The sequence below is a fragment of the Hippopotamus amphibius genome, chromosome 3 (genome assembly GCF_030028045.1).
Source record: "Hippopotamus amphibius kiboko isolate mHipAmp2 chromosome 3, mHipAmp2.hap2, whole genome shotgun sequence".
NCBI classification, from domain to species: Eukaryota; Metazoa; Chordata; class Mammalia; order Artiodactyla; family Hippopotamidae; genus Hippopotamus; species Hippopotamus amphibius.
The window spans coordinates 194,156,986-194,177,873 of record NC_080188.1 but is presented as its reverse complement, the minus strand read 5'-3'; the positions used below and the strand labels follow the sequence as shown (position 1 = coordinate 194,177,873).

Genomic DNA, 20,888 nt, shown 5'->3' with positions numbered 1-20,888 from the left:
GATTTTGATTAATAAAATTTGAGAGAATTTGCCATTATAGATTCACATTAAGGGAAAAGAAAAGATGTACTTCAAAAAGTACAAAAAGGAAAATGATCCCAGATATAAGGTTTGTGATGAAATAAGAAACAAAAATAGTACCTAAACAAATAAATCTAAGGGAACATTGACTCTGAAACAATAAAACTATAGTCTTATGTGATTTAAAATACATACAGCTTCCAGGTCAGACTGGGTCCGACTGAAGCTGTACTGGGTCCAGTGTGAGGCGTCAGGTGAATGCAATTTTGTTTTAAGGCTGAACAAGCAGGTTAACCTTACTCAAGATCATCTTGAATTACAGCAGCCACAGCAAGAACTTTTAACCTGGATAAGGTTTTCCATATACGAGTTGCCCTAGAAAAAAAGGGGTCTTGGCCAAGCACTTGCTAAAGAGTAGAGGGAAAACTATTTTTCCACCTCTTCATGAGCTTCTAGTGACGAGGATAAGAACATCTGGGACATCCCATTCTCTCCAGAGGCTTCAGAATCCTGGGGAACACTGACAGAAGACACCAAAAGGAAATAGAAAAATAATCCAGAGGTCAAGGACCGACTGCCGGGAAGGAGCACCAGGACACTGTGGACAAGGGAGGAGGCTGCCTGCATGGAGTTCACTCCTGGCCTATCACCAGATGCATCTGGAATACATCAAAAGATGCAATAATTCCCACAGAAAACCAGCTGAACATGAGCAGAAGACCTTGGACACCAGAAAGGACTGCACAGATCCCAACATAATTGGGACAAGCAACCTCTGAAGTCTGGATTATTCGACCAAAAGTCAAGTTGGAGACTCTGGGGAGTGAGCACCGAATCCAGGATGCTAGACCACTAGAGATTCCTCAGCCACAGGGAACATTAACTGCAGAGAATTCTCACAGAGCCCTCTATCAGAATCTAAGACCCAGGTTTGCCCGACTGTCTGAAACTGCCAGTGCTAGATACCTCACACCAAACTACAAACAAGACAGGAACACAAACCCACCCATCAGCACAAAGACTACCTAAAGCCATATTAACCTCACAGATATGCTAAAACACACCACCTGACATGGCCCTGCTCATCAGAGAGAAAAGACTCAGATCCACACACCAGAAAGCAGGCACCAGACCCTCCCACCAGGAAGCCTATGCAAGACACTGGACCAGCCCCAACGCAGGGGGCAGAGAGCAGAAACAAGAGGAATTACTATGAGGCAGCATAGGGAAAGGAGACAGCAAATCCTATAATTTAGACAAATGAGACAACAGAGAAGCATGTTGCAGGCAAAGGAGCAAGATAAAAACTCACAAGACCAAATAAATGAAGAGGAAATAGGAAAATTGCCTGAAAAAGAATTCAGAGTAGTGATAGTAAACATGATCCAAAATCTCAAAAACAAAAGAGAAAATACAAGAAACATTTAATAAGGACCTAGAAGAACTAAAGAGCAAACAAATAGTAATGAACAACACAATAATTGAAATTAAAAATACTCTAGGTGGTATAAACAGCAGAATAACTGAGGCAGAAGAATGGATAAGTGAGTTGGAAGATAGAATGGTGGAAATAACTGCCACAGAGCAGGAAAAAGAAAAAAGAATAAGAAGAATGGAAGACAATCTCAGAGACCTTAGTGACAACATTAAGCACACCAACATTCAAATCTTAAGCATCCCAGAAGAAGAAGAAAAAAAGAAAGGATCTGAGAAAATATTTGAAGAGGTTACAGTGGAAAACTTCCCCAACATGGGAAAAGAAATAATCAATCAGGTCCAAGAAGTGCAGAGAGTCCGATACAGAATAAACCCAAGGAGAAATCCACTGAGGCACATGTTAATCAAACTAATGAAAATTCAACACAAAGGAAAAATATTAAATGCAGCAAGAGAAAAGCAACAAATAACATATAAGGGAAAACCCATAAGGATAACAGCTGATCTTTCTGTAGAAACTCTACAGGCCACAAGGGAGTGGCAGGATATACTGAAAGTCTTGAAAGAGAAAAACCTACAGCCAAGAATACTCTCCCAAGCAAGTATCTCATTCAGATTCGATGGAGACATCAAAAGCTTTCCAGACAAGCAAAAGTTAAGAGAATTCAGCACCACCAAATCAGCCTTATAACAATTGCTAAAGGAAGTTTTCTAAACAGGAAACACAAGCGAAGGAAAAGACCTACAAAAACAAACCCAAAACAATTAAGAAAATGGTAAAAGGAACACACATGTCAATAATTACCTTAAATGTAAATGGATTAAATGCTCCAACCAAAAGACACAGTCTGGCTGAATGGATACAAAAACAAGACCATTATACATGCTGTCTATAGGAAACCCACTTCAGACCTAGAGACACATACAGACTAAAAGTAAGGGGATGGAAAAAGATATTCCATGCAAATGGACGTCAAAAGAAAGCTGGAGTAGCGAAACTCATATCACACAAATTAGACTTCAAAGTAAAGACTATTACAAGAGACAAGGAAGGACACTACATAATGGTCAAGGGATCAATCCAAGAAGAAGATATAACAATTGTAAATATCTATGCACCCAACATAGGAGCACCTCAATACATAAGGCAAATGCTAACAGCCATAAAAGGGGACATTGACAGAAACACAATAATAGTAGGAGACTCTCACACCCCACTTTCACCAAGGGACATATCATCCAAACAGAAAATAAATAAACACAAGCTTTAAATGACACATTAGACCATCTTGACTTAATTGATATTTACAGGACATTCCATCCAAAAACTACAGAATACACTTTCAAGTGCATATGGAACATTCTCCAGGATAGGTCACATCTTGGGTCACAAATCAAGCCTTGGTAAATTCAAGAAATTGAAGTCATATCAAGCATCTTCTCTGAACACAATGTCATGAGACTAGATGTCAATTACCTTAAAAAAAACTAGAAAATACAAACACATGGAGGCTAAACAATACATTATTAAACAACAAAGAAATAACTGAAGAAATCAAAGAGAAAATCAAAAAATATCTAGAAACAAATGACAATGAAAACACAATAACCCAAAACCTATGGGATGCAGCAAAAGCTGTTCTAAGAGGGAAGTTCATAGCAATACAGTCCTACCTCAAGAAACAAGAAAAATATCAAATAAACAACCTAACCTTACACCTAAAACAATTAGAGAAAGAAGAACCAAAAAACCACAAAGTGAGCAGAAGGAAAGAAATCATAAAGATCAGAGCAGAAATAAATGAAAAAGAAATGAAGGAAACAATAGCAAAGATCAGTGAAACTAAAAGCTAGTTCTTTGAGAAGATAAACCAAATTGATAAACCATTAGCCAGATTCATCAGGAAAAAAAGGCAGAAGATGCAAATCAACAGAATTAGAAATAAAAAAGGAGAAGTAACAACTGTCACTGCAGAAATACAAATGATCATGAGAGACTACTACAAGCAACTATATGCCAATAAATTGGATATCCTGGAAGAAATGGATAAATTCTTAGAAAAGTACAATCTTCCAAGACTGAATCAGGAAGAAATAGAAACTATGAACAGACCAATCACAAGTACAGAAATTGAGACTGTGATTAAAAACATCCCAACAAACAAAAGCCCAGGGCCAGATGGATTCACAGGCAAATTCTATCAAACATTTAGAGAAGAGCTAACACCTGTCCTTCTCAAACTCTTCCAAAATATAGCAGAAGGAGGAACACTCCCAAACTCATTCTATGAGACCACCATCAGCCTGATACCAAAACCAGGCAAAGATGTCACAAAAAGAGAAAATTACAGGCCAATATCACTGAAGAATATAGATGAAAAATCCTCAACAAAATACTAGCTAACAGTATCCAACAGCACATTAAAGAGATGATACACCATGATCAAGTGGGGTTTATCTCAGGAATGCAAGGATCTTCAATATATGCAAATCAATGAATGTGATATACCATATTAACAAATTGAAAGGTAAAAACCATATGATAATCTCAATAGAGGCAGAAAAAGCTTTCGACAAAATTCAACATCCATTTATGATAAAAACTCTCCACAAAGTGGGCATAGAAGGAAATTACCTCAACATAATAAAAGCCATATATGAGAAACCAACAGCCAACAACATTCTCAATGGTGAAAGCCTGAAAGCGTTTCCTCTAAGGACAGGAACAAGACAAGGGTGTCCACTCTCACCATTATTATTCACCATAGTTTTGGAAGTTTTAGCCACAGCAATCAGAGAAGAAAATGAAATAAAAGGAATCCAAATTGGAAAAGAAGTAAAATTGTCACTCTTTGCAGATGACATGATATTATACATAGAAAACCCTAAAGATGCTACCAGAAAACTGCTAGCACTAATGGATGAATTTAATAAAGTAGCAGGATACAAAATTAATGCACAGAAATCTCTTGCATTCCTTTACACCAACAACAAAAGAGCAGAAAGAGCAATTAAGGAAACTCTCACGTTTACCAGTGCAACAAAAAGAATAAAATATGTAGGAATAAACCTGCCTAAGGAGACAAAAGACCTGTATGCAGGAAACTATAAGACACTAATGAAAGAAATCAAAGAAGATACAATCAGATGGAGAGATATACCATGTTCCTGGATTGGAAGAATCATCATTGAGAAAATGACTATACTACTCAAAGCAATTTACAGATTCAATACAATCCCTATCAAATTATCAATGGCATTTTTCACAGAACTAGAACAAGAAATCTTATGATTTGTATGGAAATGCAAAATACCCCAAATAGCCAAAGGAATCTTGAGAAGGAAAGATGGAGTTGGTGGAATTAGGCTAGCTGACTTCAAACTATACTACAAGGCCATAGTGATCAAGACAGTATGGTACTGGCACAAAAACAGAAATATAAATCAATGGAACAGAATAGAGAGCCCAGAGATAAACCCACGCACATATGGCCACCTTATCTTTGACAAAGGAGGCAAGAATATACAATGGAAAAAAGACAGCCTCTTCAATAAGTGGTGCTGGGAAAATTGGACAGCAACATGGAAAAGAATGAAATCAGAACACTTCCTAACACCATACACAAAAATAAACTCCAAATGGATTAAAGAACTACATGTAAGGCCAGACACTATCAAACTCCTAGAGGAAAACATAGGCAGAACACTCTATGACATACATCAAAGCAACATCCTTTTGGACCCACCTCCTAGAATCATGGAAATAAAATCAAGGATAAACACATGGGACCTCATGAAACTTAAAAGCTTTTGCACAGTGAAAGAAACCATAAACAAGACTGGAAGGCAACCCTCAGAATGGGAGAAAATACTTGCCTACGAAACAACAGACAAAGGATTAACCTCCAAAATATACAAGTAGCTCTTGCAGCTTAATACCAAAAAAGCAAATAACCCAATCCACAAATGGGTGGAAGAGCTAAATAGGCATTTCTCCAAAGAAGACATACAGATGGCCAACAAACACATGAAAAGATGCTCAACATCACTCATCATCAGAGAAATGCAAGTCAAAGCCACAATGAGGTATCACCTCACACCAATAAGAATGGCCATCATCACAAGATCTGGAAACAACAAATGTTGGAGAGGGTGTGGAGAAAAGGGAACTCTCCTGCACTGTTGGTGGGAATGTAAGTTGGTACAGCCACTATGGAAAACAATTTGGAGGTTCCTTAAAAAACTACAAATAGAACTACCATATGATCCAGTAATCCCATTCCTGGGCATATACCCAAAGAAAACCATAATCCCAAAAGAAACATGTACCATAATGTTTATTGCAGCACTCTTTACAGTAGCCAGGACATGGAAGCAACCGAAATGCCCATCAACAAATGAATGGATACAGAAGATGTGGCATATATATACAATGGAATATTACTCAGCTATAAAAAGGGATGAGATGGAGCTATATGTTATGAGGTGGATAGACCTAGAGTCTGTCATACAGAGTGAAGTAAGTCAGAAAGAGAAAGACAAATATTGTATGCTAACTCACATATATGGAATCTAAAAATGGTAGTGATGAACTCAGTGACAAGACAAGAACAAGGATGCAGATGCAGAGAATGGACTGGAGAACTTGAGGTTTGGGGGGGCGGGGGGTGAAGGAAAAGCTGAGACGACGTAAGAGAGTAGCACAGACATATATATATTACCAACTGTAAAATAGATAGCCAGTGGGAAGTTGTTGTATAACAAAGGGAGTTCAATTTGAGGATGCAAGACGCCTTAGAGGACTGGGATGGGGAGGGTGGGGGGGACTCGAGGGAGGGAGGGAATATGGGAATATGTGTATAAAAACAGATGATTGAACTTGGTGTACCCCCAAAAAATAATTAAAAAAAAAAGAAAAACACAAAACCTCCCCAAAAAAACAAAAACAAAAACAAACAAACAAAAAATCTCAAAAACAAAAGAAAAAATACAAGAAAACTTTAATAAGGACCTAGAAGTACTAAAGGGCAAAGAAACAGTAATGAAGAACACAATAACTGAAATTAAAAATACTCTAGATGGTACAAACAGCAGAAGGAAAGAAATCATATAGATCAGATCAGAAATAAATGAAAAACAAATGAAGGAAACAATAGCAAAGATCAATAAAACTAAAAGCTGGTTCTCTGAGAAGATAAACAAAATTGATAAACCATTAGCCAGACTCATTGGGAAATAAGGGAGAAGATGCAAATCAATAGAACTAGAAATGAAAAAGGAGAAGTAACAACTGACACCACAGAAATACAAAAGATCATGAAAGACTACTGCAAGCAACTCTATGCCAATAAATTGCATAACCTGGAAGAAATAGATAAATTCTTAGAGAAGCATAATCTTTCAAGACTGAACCAGGAAGAAATAGAAAATATGAACAGACGAATCACAAGTACTGAAATTGAGGCTGTGATTAAAAATCTCCCAACGAACAAAAGCCCAGGGTCAGATGGCTTCACAGGTGAATTCTTTCTTTCTTTTTTTTTTTAAGCTCTTTATTGGCATATAAATCTGCATGAGCTGCTTGTATATTTTGGAGATTAATCCTTTGTTAGTTGCTTTATTAGCAAATATTTTCTCCCATTCTGAGGGTTGTATTCTTGTCTTGTTTATGGTGTTAGCTTTTCTCTAAATGTTTGATAGAATTTGCCTGTGACAGGAATATACAATGGAAAAAAGACAGCCTCTTCAATAAGTGGTGCTGGGAAAATTGGACAGCTACATGTAAAAGAATGAAATTAGAACACTTCCTAACACCATACACAAAAATAAACTCAAAATAGATTAAAGACCTAAATGTAAGGAAAGACAGTATAAAATGCTTAGAGGAAAACATAGGCAGAACATTCTATGACATACATCAAAGCAAGATCCTTTTTGACCCACCTCCTAGAATAATGGAAATAAAATAAAAAATAAACAAATGGGACCTAATGAAACGTAAAATCTTTTGCACAGTGAAAGAAACCTTAAACAAGACAAGAAGACAACCCTCAGAATGGGAGAAAATACTTGCCAATGAAGCAACGGACAAAGGATTAATCTCCAAAATATACAAGCTGCTCATGCAGCTTAATACCAAAAAGGCAAATAACCCAATCCACAAATGGGCGGAAGATCTAAATAGACATTTCTCCAAAGAAGACATGCAGATGGCTAACAAACACATGAAAAGATGCTCAACATCCCTAATCATTAGAGAAATGCAAATCAAAGCCAAAATGAGGTATCACCTCACATCGGTCAGAATGGCCATCATCACAAAATCTAGAAACAATAAATGCTGGAGAGGGTGTGGAGAAAAGGGAACCCTCGTGCACTGTTGCTGGGAATGTAAGTTGGTACAGCCACTATGGAAAACAGTTTGGAGGTTCCTTAAAAAACTAAAAATGGAACTACCATATGATCCAGCAATCCCACTACTGGGCATATACCCAGAGAAAAACATAATCCAAAAAGAAATATGTACCACAATATTCACTGCAGCATTATTTACAGTAGCCAGGACATGGAAGCAACCTAAATGCCCATCAACAGATGAATGGATAAAGAAGATGTGGCACATATATACAATGGAATATTACTCAGCATAAAAAGGAATGAAATTGAGTTATTTGTAATGAGGTGGATGGACCTAGAGACTGTCATGCAGAGTGAAGTAAGGCAGAAAGAGAAAAACAAATAGCGTATGCTAACTCATATATATGGAATCTAAAAAAATGGTAGTGATGAACCCAGTGACAGGGCAAGAATAAAGATGCAGATATAGAGAACAGACTGAGGACATGGGGTGGGGGGTGAAGGGGAAGCTGGGACGAAGTGAGAGAGTAGCCTTGACATATATACACCACCAAATGTAAAATAGATGGCTAGTGGGAAGTTGCTGCATCACACAGGGAGATCGACTCGATGATGGGTAATGACTTAGGGGGCTGGGATATGGAAGCTCGGAATGAGTCGTGGGAGGGAGGTGATATGGGGATATATGTCTAAATACAGTTGATTCAGTTTGGTGCACCTCAAAAACTGGCAGAAGAGTGAAAAGCAATTATATTTCAATAAAGAGCTTTAAAAAATAAAAAAAAAATTAAAAACGTACATACATATTCACACACACACACATATACATAAAATACAGCAGGTGTCCCTAATCCCCAGGCCATGGACTGGTACCGGTCTATGGCCTGTTAGGAACCAGGTTGCATAGCAGGAAGTGAGGGGCGGGAGAGCGAGTGAATCTTCAACTCTATTTACAGTCGTTCCCCGTGGCTCGCTTTACCCCCTGAGCTCCGCCTCCGGTCAGATCAGTGGTGGCATTAGATTCTCATAGGAGCGTGAAGCCTACTGTGAACTGCACATGCGAGGGGTCTAGGTTGCGTGCTCCTTATGAGAGTCTAATGCCTGATGCTCTGAGGTGGAGCTGAGGCAGTGATGCTAGAGCTGGGGAGTGGAGGCAAATACAGATTATCACTAGCAGAGAGGTCTGACTGCACGGAGACCACAATAAATCAACTGCTTGCAGACTCAAAACTCTATCAGTGAGTGGGAAGTGACAATTAAGCTACATCTAGTGGCAGGCTTCCTAGTGGCAAGTGAATTGATGTACTTCAATTGTACAGCTGCATCTGGTGGCAGGCTTTACGTTAGAATCTGACACTTATTTTAGTCTGCGTGCAGCCTGCCGTTTATTTACCACTTTCGAACGGGCCTCTTTCTCGCATTGCACCCTTGTCTCAGTTACAGTTTTGGTAAGCCCACAAGCTAACCCTAGCCAAAATGAATAAAAAACAAACATCGCTGTAGAGCTTCTTTGAAAAGGGGAGAAGACCCAAGACTAAGACTGCCAACAAAAGGAAAGCTGCATTGAAAAGAAAACACCAAGAGTCCTACTTAAATTGCAGGTTCCTTGCAGCAGGTGATTCACATTCTGCAAGCCCACTTTGTGTGAGGTTGAGTCAAAAATTATCTGCACTCTGGCTGTAGAATTTACAGAAGTTTTAAAATAACTGGACTGCAGATAATTTTTGACTCACCCTTGTATATTATGGTGACTGGCTATCCAACGAAGCCAGGAAATCTTCCACACTGCTTTGCCGCATGGAGACCAAGGACTCTGCTTTAAAAGACAAGACTTTTGGGTTTTTCAAAAGGAAGAAAATGTGAACACGAAGAACAGACGCAATCATTGAAGGCCACCGCTTCATCAAATGTGTCTGCACTGAGAGCATCCTTCTTAGTGGCTAACTGCATTGCTAAAGCTAAGAAGTCCTTTACTGTTGGTGAAGAGTTGATCCTGCCTGCTGTTAAGGACATTTATCGTGAACTTTTAGGAGATGCTGCAGCTCAAAAGGTGGCACGTGTTCCTCTTCCGGCTAGCACCGTAACTAGACGAGCTGAGGAAACAGCAGAGGATATTAAGGCACAATTATTAGAGAGGATTAAGGAGTCACTGTGGTATGCAAGCCAGGTTGACGAGTCTACTGATGTTGACAACAAGGTAACAATGCTTGTTTTTGTGGGATGTACTTTTCAGGAGGATGTGCATGAGGATGTGTTATGTGCACTTTTGTTGCCAACCAGCACCACAGCTGCACAACTATTCAAGTCTTTGAATGACTCCATATCAGGAAAGCTGAATTGGTCATTTTGTGTCTGTATATGCACAGATGGAGCGGCTGCCATGACTGGACAGCTTTCTGGTTTCACTACTCGGGTCAAAGAGGTGGCTTCTGAATGTGAGTCTACGCACCGGGTCATCCACAGAGAAGTTCTGGCTAGCCGAAAAATGTCACCTGAACTTAACAATGTTTGCAGGATGTGATTAAAATTATCAACTGCATTAAAGTACACGCCCTTAACTCACGTGTCTGTTCACACAACTCTGTGAGGAGGTGGACGCAGAACACACACGTCTTCTCTCACACACAGAAGTGAGATGGCTTTCTAAAGGTAGATCACTGGCCAGATTGAGTTACAAGAGGCACTCCAGAGATGTCTTTTAGAAAAAACAGTCACCATTGGCAACACATTTCAGTGACACCGAATGGCTCGCAAAACTTGCTTACTGGTGCGACATAGTCAACCTGCTCAATGAACTCAATCTGTCACTTCAGGGGAGAACAACCATGTTCAAGTCATCAGATAAAGTGGATGCATTCAGAGCCAAACTGGAATTTTGGGGGTGACGAGTGAACGTTGGGATTTTTGACATGTGTCAAACATCAGCAGAGATTTTGAAAGAGACTGAGCCAGGGCCTCCTTACTCCCAGCTGGTGCAGGATCACCTATCTCAAGTTTCAAAAGAGTTGGAGCATTACTTCCCAATCACAAAAGACCCCTGGAAAGGAGTGGATCCATGACCCATTTGTGAATAAGCCAGGTGAATCGACTGTCCATGCCGAAAGAGGGTCAACTGCTTGAGATCACAAATGACGGTGGCCTTAAAAGCATGTTTGAGACAACTTCAAATCTCCATACCTTCTGGATTAAAGTCAAGGCAGAATATCCTGAGATTGCCACAAAACTGCTGAAAAGCCTGCTTCCATTTCCAACATCCTATCTTTGTGAAGCAGGATTTTCTGCAGTGACGGCAACCAAAATGAGATCACGGAGTAGACTGGTCATAAGCAACACAGTTCGGGTGTCCCTGTCTCCCATCACCCCCAGATGGGGCCATCTAGTCGCAGGAAAACACGCTCAGGGCTCCCACTGATTCTGCATTGGGGTGAGTTGTATAATTATTTCATTATATATTACAATGTGATAATAATAGAAATAAAGTGCACGATAAATATGATGGTCTTGAATCATCCCCAAACCATCCTCCTCTGCCCCTGGTCTGTGGAAAAATGGTCTTCCACGACACTGGTCCCTGGTGCCCAAAAGCTTGGGGACCACTAAAATACGGGACAACCATGTGTTACTTGAGAGAAGAGAACAGAAAATTACGGATATAACTTAACGATGCACACTGTCCAGAAGAATGGAAAGTTGTTAATCAGCTGTGATAGATTTGATGAGGGGTCAGCTTGGCTAGGCCTCCATCCCCAGTTATTTAATCAAACACTAATCTAGATATTGCTGGGAAGGTATGCAGCCAGATAGAATCTGAAGCAATTAATTTTAAACAAGGTGATTATCCTGGATAATTTGTGCAGGCCTGATGAAATCACTTGAATGGTTTTAAAAATAGAGCCTTATCCAAAAAAGAGAAGAAATTCTACTGTGGACAGCAGCTTCCTTGCCTGTGTTCTTCCCTCTCTGTTGGGGGGCCCTATGGATTTTAGACCTGCTTATCTACAATTGCATTAGACAACTTCTTGTCTTGTAGTAGATGTCTCTTTTGATAGGTTAGGTAGTTAGGTAGGTAGTCATAGACCGGTGATAGATGATAGATAGATAGATAGGCAGACAGACAGATAGATGATAAACTTTTACTGATTATATTTCTTTAGTTGAACCTGATAGATTAGCATTAAACTTTGATAAGAAGGCATGTTGTTTGTTTTTTCTTTTGAAAAAGCAAAAAGGCATGTTTTAATTTCTAAGTTAATTACAGAAGCAGCACTGAGGAAAAAACTTCCAGCCTACTTGACAGGAAAAGATTAAATAACAAGAAACAACTAAAGCAGAAGATGGCAAGGTCGCAGAGAGGAAAAAATACAGAAAAGGGGATTGAGTGTTAGATTTTTAACTCAAACATATCAGTAATTTCATTGTATAGAAATGGATTAGGGACTTCCCTGGTGGTGCACTGGTTAAGAATCTGCCTGCCAATGCAGGAGACACGGGTTCAATCCGTGGTCCAGGAATATTCTCACATGCTGCAGAGCAACTAAGCCCCTGAACCACAACTACTGAGCCTGCGCTCTAGAGCCTATGAACCACAACTATTCAGCCTGCGTGCCACAGCTGCTTAAGCCCACGCGCCTAGGGCCCGTGCTCCACAACAAGAGAAGCCGCCACAATGAGAAGCTTGGGCAATGCAATGAAGAGTAGTCCCTGCTCACCACAACTAGAAAAAGCCCGTGCACAGCAACAATGACCCAATGCAGCCAATAAATAAATAAATAAAGATTATTTTTAAAACGCCTATTAAAAAAAGAAATAGATTAAATGTTCCAGTTCAAAATCAAGGGTTTTTAATAAATTAGTATCTTAGATATTTGCACTCCCATGTTCACGGAAACATTACTCAGAATAGCCAAAATATGGAAACTATCTAAGTGCCCCTTGAAGGATGAATAGAAAAAGAAAGTGTTGTATATACATATAGTAGAATATTATTGAGCCATAAAAAGAGGGAAATTCTGCCATTTGCCACAACACGGATGAATCTTGAGGATATTATGCTAAGTGAAGCAAGTCAGGCAGAGACAGTAGAAAACTACAGTGTCACTTATATGTGGGGAAAAAAGGATAATGGGTAAAAAGACTGCAACAGGTATTTCACCAAAAAGAAAATCAAAGTGATCAATAAACTTATGAAAAACAGGTCAAATGGCAAATGAAAATTAAAACCATAATAAACCATGAATAAAATAAAATGACATTGGCAAAATTTTTTAAAGTCTAAAAATCCTACCACTTGGAAAGAATGTGGAGCATTAGGTACAGCTGGTGGGAAGGAAAATCAGAAGCCCCACAATGGAGAGGAGCTTAGCAACTCAGAGAAGTTGAAGATACCATCATTTATTACTCAGCAATTTTATTCCTAGGAATACATCCTGGAGAAACTCATGCACACTGTGCATTAGATTTCACGTATGGTAACATTTTACAGTCATCTGTTTCTGTTTTTTATAGTTAAAAATGGAAATGACTCCAGTGTCTGTCAACCGTTGAATGGATTAAAATTTATGGTATATCCATGTTGGAATAGCACACCAATGCCACAAAATGATACAGAAACAAATAATAATAATCACATGAAGTAAAAAGACACAAAGGTACATCAACTGTTACAAAATTATTTCATCTATATAAAATTCAGGAACAGACATATATAATAGGGATGTGTATATAGAAGGTTAAGAAGTATTAAAGAAGAGCAGAAGTATAATTACCATAAATATTAAGATAATGTTTTCTTCTAGAAGAAAGGAAGGGGTGTTAATCTAGAAAAAATCCAAGGGTATTCTGGGGATGTTGGAACGCTCTACTTCTTGACATGGGTAATTATAACTACTTTTTAATACAGTACATTCATATTTTGTTCACAATAGATACTAAAGTAATAGAATCTGCATATACTATATGATTCTTATTTTCCAAAAAAGTAATTCATTAACAAAATGACGTGTAAAGAGGGGGATACATAAAATTAATAATGAAGCTCATGCCTACTGATTATAATTACTAATCTTTTTTAGTATTTGTTGCTGCTTAATTTAGATACAAATACCCTTGATATTAGGATGATTTCATTAGCAGACCCACAACACATTACTTTTAAAATGGCAAATTCAAAGATACTTCTCACCATGTAAATATTTACTGATGTTATCTTCACTGCTAAACTCCTTTCTTACTTGGTTTTATGATAATGGTTTAACGTTCTATTCTAGAATTTCTTTTTGCAAAAGCAAGAGGACAAAATAATCAGCTGAGCTGGGTCCCATTATGAAAAGTTCTACATTTCGTAGAACAGAAAGCTCCACGTGAAACTCCATTTTTGTATAATAAATAACACTTGTGTGGGCTTTCATGTGCACTAGTTTTTCTTTGACGTTTTTGCGAATGCTTAGTACATTTGTTAAGAAACTTTGTAACCAAGGATTGCACGTTAGTTTTGATTTCTGAAATTTAAGTAAACATACTTTTCTCCACTAGATGGTGCTAATACCCTATCATAAAACAAGTCACCTGCGCCTCTTGCTACCAGCCAACACCACCCCTCTCTCCGAAAAAAAAAAAAAATCCCGAGGTTTTGGTTTTGTTTTTTTCAATTTAATGATCATGTTTTTTACGTGGAAATTTTGTGTTTAATTACAGGATAATATGTGTGTTTTCCACCTTCTAAATTCAGATCCACATTATGGTGTTTAGGTTACTGGAAAATTTAATTATTTAAATTTAAAATGTAGATACCAACATTGTCAGTGGAGAAGTACTTTTCACTAACATATTAACATTTTGATAAGTTTAGTTCCTATCTTTTTATTAAGCTCATGCAAGGAAAAAGTAATAAAATTTTCTTATCAATTAACTTATTCAATTTAAATGATTTTTATTAAAGCAATGCATTTACCCAAAGAGTATTTATCCCCCTGCTAGTTGTTTTAACACCCAGACACAAAAGACAAAGAGACAGCTCTTTCACACCATCTTCCTACCGGCTTCTCACAATATTTGCTCTGTGTATACGTATGTACTACATATAAAGAGTTTTCGTATTGATTACACTTGTCACTTCAAATGATACTTAAAACTGGTGCTTTTCCCATGAACTTTAAATGGCATCTCTTGACTCCATAAGGAAAAGATGTTATCGCCCCCCACTCTGTTTTTCCATCTTCCCACCGCGTCTCCAAGTGATCCACTTGTCTCCAGGCTCCAAGACCAGCAGGGTTACGTCTCCTACCCCGTCACCCCATGTCTATTATTTTCCCTCAGCCCCGACTGTACCTCCTTTACAGCATCATTCATGATCCATAGTTATGTTTATGTTTACTAGGATTTCATCTATCCTCCTATCAAAACGTAACTTCCCCGAGAATAAGGACTGCCAGACAATCTTGAGGATAGGTAGGAGAAGAGAAAGGGAAGAAGAACACACGTGATACCCAATTTTGCCTGCAATATCTGTGCAAGTTCAATTGACTGAAGAGTTAGAAATATGGATGATAATTGGAGTCTTCCGGTTTTACAGAGCTACTTTCAGCCCTTTGCATACACATTTGAATTTCCTCAAAATCAGTGTCCTCCTTGTCACCATCATCTGGTTAACTCCTATTCAACCATCAAAACCTACCCACGATGTCATCACAGCCCTTTGTTTCTCTCTCTTCATTGCACCTCTTAGAAACCAGCTCCTCAGCCCCATCCTACTCCATCCTTTTATTCCAATTTCAGTATTGTGCCTTCCCTAAGTGATCCTATAGTGTTTTCATTTACCTCCACCAAAACACTTTATATGATAAAATACAATATATTAGTAAAATAAAATAATCATCCCTTTTGCTTTGCCTCTTAAGTGACCTTCTGTTGGGAAGTGCTTGTCATAGTGGCTGGCACTTAGCAGGTCACTCAAAGAAAAAAAAAAAGATCATTGAATGAACAAATGAAGAAATGAATGAATGAATGTGAATCTATCCTGAAGCCTTTCCATTTTATCTGTAGGTTATGGATAACCCAGGGAAAAGGCATCGTAGACGGTAGCACATGTAAAAGATAAGTTAAGGGAACAAACGCTTACTGCACTTAAACCTCTGTACCATGAACCCAAGAAACTAACATCGGTAAAATTCCATTTTACATCTTGTCTGTGTGTCCTATGTTTGAATGTATGTGATACTTTTTGAAGTCAGGAATCATTTTAATTTAGCTCAAAAAAGTTCAGGGAACCTTTGAAGGAACATTTCTGTAATCACTTTTCTATCTATTACATCTATGGTTAACAAGGTTTAGGAGAAACTTGGCTCTCTCAGTCAAAATGTCAAAACAAATAAAAGTGCTCTGTCAAACCTTTTTTTTTCCCCTTTCTTTTTACTAGTTTTGTGATTTTTTTTTCTGTTCCATTATTTTGCTTTCTCTGAACCATTTTTTATAATGTTTCCTTATAATCTTAAGCTAAAATGTAGCACTTTATTTTTTCAGTGACATCATGTCCTTTTTGTGTGCTATGTTCTGAGACAGGTTAAAGCTGTTAAGAAATGGGTAAAGTACACATGAGTTAAGTAAGTATGGGACAGGTTGGTTGGCAGAATCTCAGGGGCGGGCAGGTGGGGGATGGTGTGTGGGGTGAGAAGGAGGAGGAGGCAGAGCTGGGAAGAAGGAAACGTGGCCAAGGCTGTAGAACCATCACGAGTGGAAGGACTAAAAATCGGTCAGATCAGACCGAGGCTCAAGCTCTAGCAGTCAAGGGTCCAAAACAAAAAATGCTTCCTAACCTGTGCTTCCACTTACATTTGAAAACTTACTTCTAGCTAAGAATAAGTTTAGCAATATTTAAATAATTCAGTTCTAGTTTAAAATTACCTGCAGGCAGAAGAGTAGCATATGCATTCCCAGGCTATGCATAAAATTACAATCAATCAGCAAGTCTCTCCCTTCCGTGACATTCCTGGGGGTGTTTCCTTTACCCCTAGTCAAGGCACCCACTCCACTTCCTCCATCAGATCTTCCTTCCTGGGAACACCTCATCTTCCAGAATTGCTTAGTCCTGTTCTTACCTACCCATCATTCATTGCTACCTTTGCCCACTAAAATTGCTGCAGAAAACTTATCAACATAATATTCACAGTAAATTGTGGTGAATAATACTAAATTTACTATCCCAACTCTTACTCAGATATTTGTCATTTCACGTAAATTTCAGACGGGTTGCATTTATGGTATTATTAATACGTAAAATGTTTTAGGAGACGAGAAGATACTGAAGACAATTGGGCCATCGCTCCACTTCAGATCATGCTGTGTAGGTAAATACGCACACTACTAGCTCTGAAAACGTGGCACTTTTTGGATAGCAGGGATTCCTATTTATCACACTGGAATTAACACAAAGAATTTAGGATTTTAAACCACGCTCACAAGCTTTCTGGATCAGATAAATGTATGTAACATTCACATCTATCCTTATAAAAGAGTAACTTTTATGAATTAATAATTAATTCTTATGATTATAATATTGATTTTTTTGTATTAGAGTTAACTCAAATTCCAAACCATCTTGTACTTGAAACAATATAATATATAAAAAAAATTCTCCTCTCTCTGTTGGAATAGAATCTCTCTGATATGTAACATATTTTGGATCCCGAAAGAACATTTTTACCCTTTAGACCTCCAGATTTGAAAACACATATCTCTCTGAACAACATAACCAGCATGTACTTGGACATGTTTCAGTTGTGTTTTGATGATCAGCCTGGAATTTGGGGGATGTGGTTAATTTCAAAGAGTATTTGCTTTTTGGATCTTAAATTTAAAAGGTCTTCTTGAAAAGCTTGGTCACGAGATATTCCAGAAAGCAGAAACAATGTGGTATAACTGAGGAACTGTTATTCTAAACGCTATAAATCTGACCAGATGCTTAGTAGCCTGGGGTGACTCCACCAGAAGCAACTGACTTTCCCATACAACTAGGGACATAAACATATACAACTTACTGCATTAAAAACATACTACTTGGTCTCTAGTGTAAGAGAAAAACAAAATAGAACGTTGAGCTTATAAATTCTTCCTGTTTGGCTGCTACTCCTCTTTAGTAGTGATTAGTATTTTTGAGGAATGTTACTTGGGAAATGATGAAATGCAGTATCTAGTTGAGTAAAGCAGGTTGTGATAACATACACAACTGTCTTCTCTCAATTTCTAAACTTAGCATTCGGTATTCAATGTAGTATTTCTCAGTCTCTCAATTTGTATTCCACAGTTATTTCTACATGGGAGACAAAAACAGAGGCAGATATTGAAATATATGTGGATGGATTTTTTTAAATTAATTAATTAATTAATTAATTTATTGCCTGTGTTGGGTCTTCATTGCTGCACTCAGGCTTTCTCTAGTTGTGGTCCATGGGCTGCTCACTGTGGTGGCTTCTCTTGTTGCGAAGCACCAGCTCTAGGCACATGAGCTTCAGTAGTTGTGGCACAGGGGCTCAGTAGTTGTGGCTCACAAGCTCCAGAGCTCAGGCTTAGTAGTTGTGGCACACAGACTTAGTTGTTCTGCAGCATGTGGGATCTTCCCAGATCAGGGCTTGAACCCATGTCCCCTGCATTGGCAGGTGGATTCTTAACCACTGCATCACCAGGGAAGTCCCTATGTGGATATTTTTAATGATCAAGGCCACTCTGTTGAGTAAGACTTCTGTTAGGGCTAGACTAATGGAACTGATTGACATTTCAACTAACTTAGTTTTAGAAATAGTTGGCAAACATGGAATAAACTAGTAGTTCTATATTCACTGAAAGTTCGTGTAATTCTTCTCTACTACCTTGTGCATTGTGTGCGCTTTTGTGAAAACCATGAGGCTAATGTGTTACTTTAAATACTAAAGCTATACTTTACCTGTGAAGTAGCCAGATTTACAGCCTTTCTCACTGTAATATGTGCAGAGCTGATGCTCAATTCACCAGCAGACACTGATGTCACATTCAAACATACATTGATGAAATATAAAATGAGTGAAATGAGTCAGCTGGAATCAATTAGGGAAGTGGGGAGTTTAAATCACTACTATTTAATTTTATCACTTATACTTTTAGCACCCAATTTTAATAATATTTCAAATTCCACTTTGTCATCACTGAAACAGTTTGATTAAATTTAGCATCAATTCTTAGCTTTAAACGTGAGCTAGAAACAAAACAAATCTTCCACTCATGACAAATGCAATATATATAAAACCTCAGCAAACAATATGTAAATCATGAAGCACTAAAAGTATTTCCATTAAAGAAAAGACAAAAACACTTGTGTAAAGAAAAATGTTTGCTGTTGGTAACATTAACATTGTTCCAAAACTCTTTGACAATATAATCATATTTTGGTATATTGTGTTGTAATGTTAGTTATTATTAGTTGTAATATTTTTACGGATGGGGAAATGATTGTATACCTAGTTCAAAAAGTGGCTGGATATAAGGTTTACAAGCTAAAAATCAAGCAATAACATATTAGCATGTTTAACTAAAAAAAAAAAAAGACTTTATCTTTCAAAAAATCTTAAACACATTTGAGAAAACCAGAAAAAAATTGCTAAAGGATCAACTTCAAAAAGATATCTGCCTTTTATTTTCTAGATTGAAAGACCCTCAAGGACAGGGATTTTGTTTTATTTGCTAATATTCCTCACTGCCTAGAGGTTGACTTGAAATAAGCATTCAATCAAAATTTGTTGACTTAGTGAAAATTGTTGGGAATTTATGAATGATAACTTTAAAAATGTCAAACATCTAATCACATAATTGGTTACCTATCATGAACTAGGAAACCAAATTTCCTCCAAGGAGAAACTTTTTCATCTATCAAGGAAAAGTGACAGAATTAAATTTAATTATCCAGGAATTTTCTTACTGATATCAGAAAAAAAGCCTGCACTTGGATTTACTACTTCTAAGGCTGTTCTTCTCTAATATCTTATATACAACCATGTGGAAGAAAACCCTATTGAGCAACTTTTACAAAGGTTGCATATTCAATTTTTTTCAAATTTAGGTACTTTCATTTGAATGATACAAATGATGTTTGTTTCCAAGACTTTTAAAGCCATGGCAATATCAATTGTAAATGATAAACCAACGTTTTGTTAGAAATAAGTCCAATTATTGCGATTTAGAGGCTTTTATTGTCTAATTTATTTCCTTGTTCTATGTTCACATACTTAATACATTCACATAGGCATTTTGGTGAAAATTCTAAGCAAAAAAGTAAATTACATTTTATGATAATCACAAGGGAAATGACTATGACATGTTAGGTTTTTTGAGAACAATTATTAAAACATATTCTGAACTTTTACATTAATTAAAATTATGATGAATAATCAGATATGCCATTCAAATAAGCTGCTTATATTTTTAAAAACTGAACAGTGTCAAAAGCGTCTCACACGCTAAGCTACAGAACAGTGATTAGATCACATTCTCGAGATCAAATTTTTATGACCACCGTAAAAAGCATGTTAGCAAATGTTTTGCAATATAGAAAAAAAGTCTTCCTTTTTTACTCTTACCTTCTGCCACACAAACGGTGCATGACATAAGCCACACAACTGCTGCTGCAAATCGCATTTTGGGGACCCTTCAGGGGCACATCTAGCAGTTGACAGTGCTCAACCCTGTGTCAGGTTCTCCTCTGCTAAAAACTATGAAAAGTGCAGGAAACTACTTGCTCCAAAAGGAAGTCAAAACACAGCTTGGGGATTAGAGGAATTGCTAGATGCCCCGCCCATCAGAAACTTTTGCAAAGTAAAAGAAGAAAATCAGCCAGGAGCCCCAGCACTGCCAGAGTTTGAACCTGCACTCCCACTGAAAGTTCATGCGGTGACCTGCCTTTGATTTGTTTTTATAAACCCAGGCGTGTTCTTCTCTGGAAATGTTCAGGTTCTTGGAATGTGCATAACGTGATATTCTCTGCATTTCATAAACCCTCAATTATACAGACACCATTCAGCACTACCGTCTGTAAACCTCAGAAGATTAAAAAA

General features: G+C 37.7%; 1 protein-coding gene across 4 annotated transcripts in view; it reads right to left on the bottom strand.

Annotated features, from left to right (window-relative positions):
* Nucleotides 1-20,577, bottom strand: part of CFH (complement factor H) — a 135,226-nt gene extending 114,649 nt beyond the window's left edge. For 2 of the 4 annotated variants that reach the window (XM_057726225.1, XM_057726223.1), the window contains exon 1: nt 20,415-20,573. In XM_057726225.1, the coding sequence (XP_057582208.1) occupies nt 20,415-20,472 (58 nt within the window). In that variant the 5' untranslated portion in view covers nt 20,473-20,573. Of the gene's footprint in view, nt 1-20,414 lie in introns of all 4 variants that reach the window. The other 2 variants (XM_057726224.1, XM_057726227.1) reach the window with 2 other exon arrangements.
* Between the last annotated feature and the right edge of the window lie 311 nt (nt 20,578-20,888).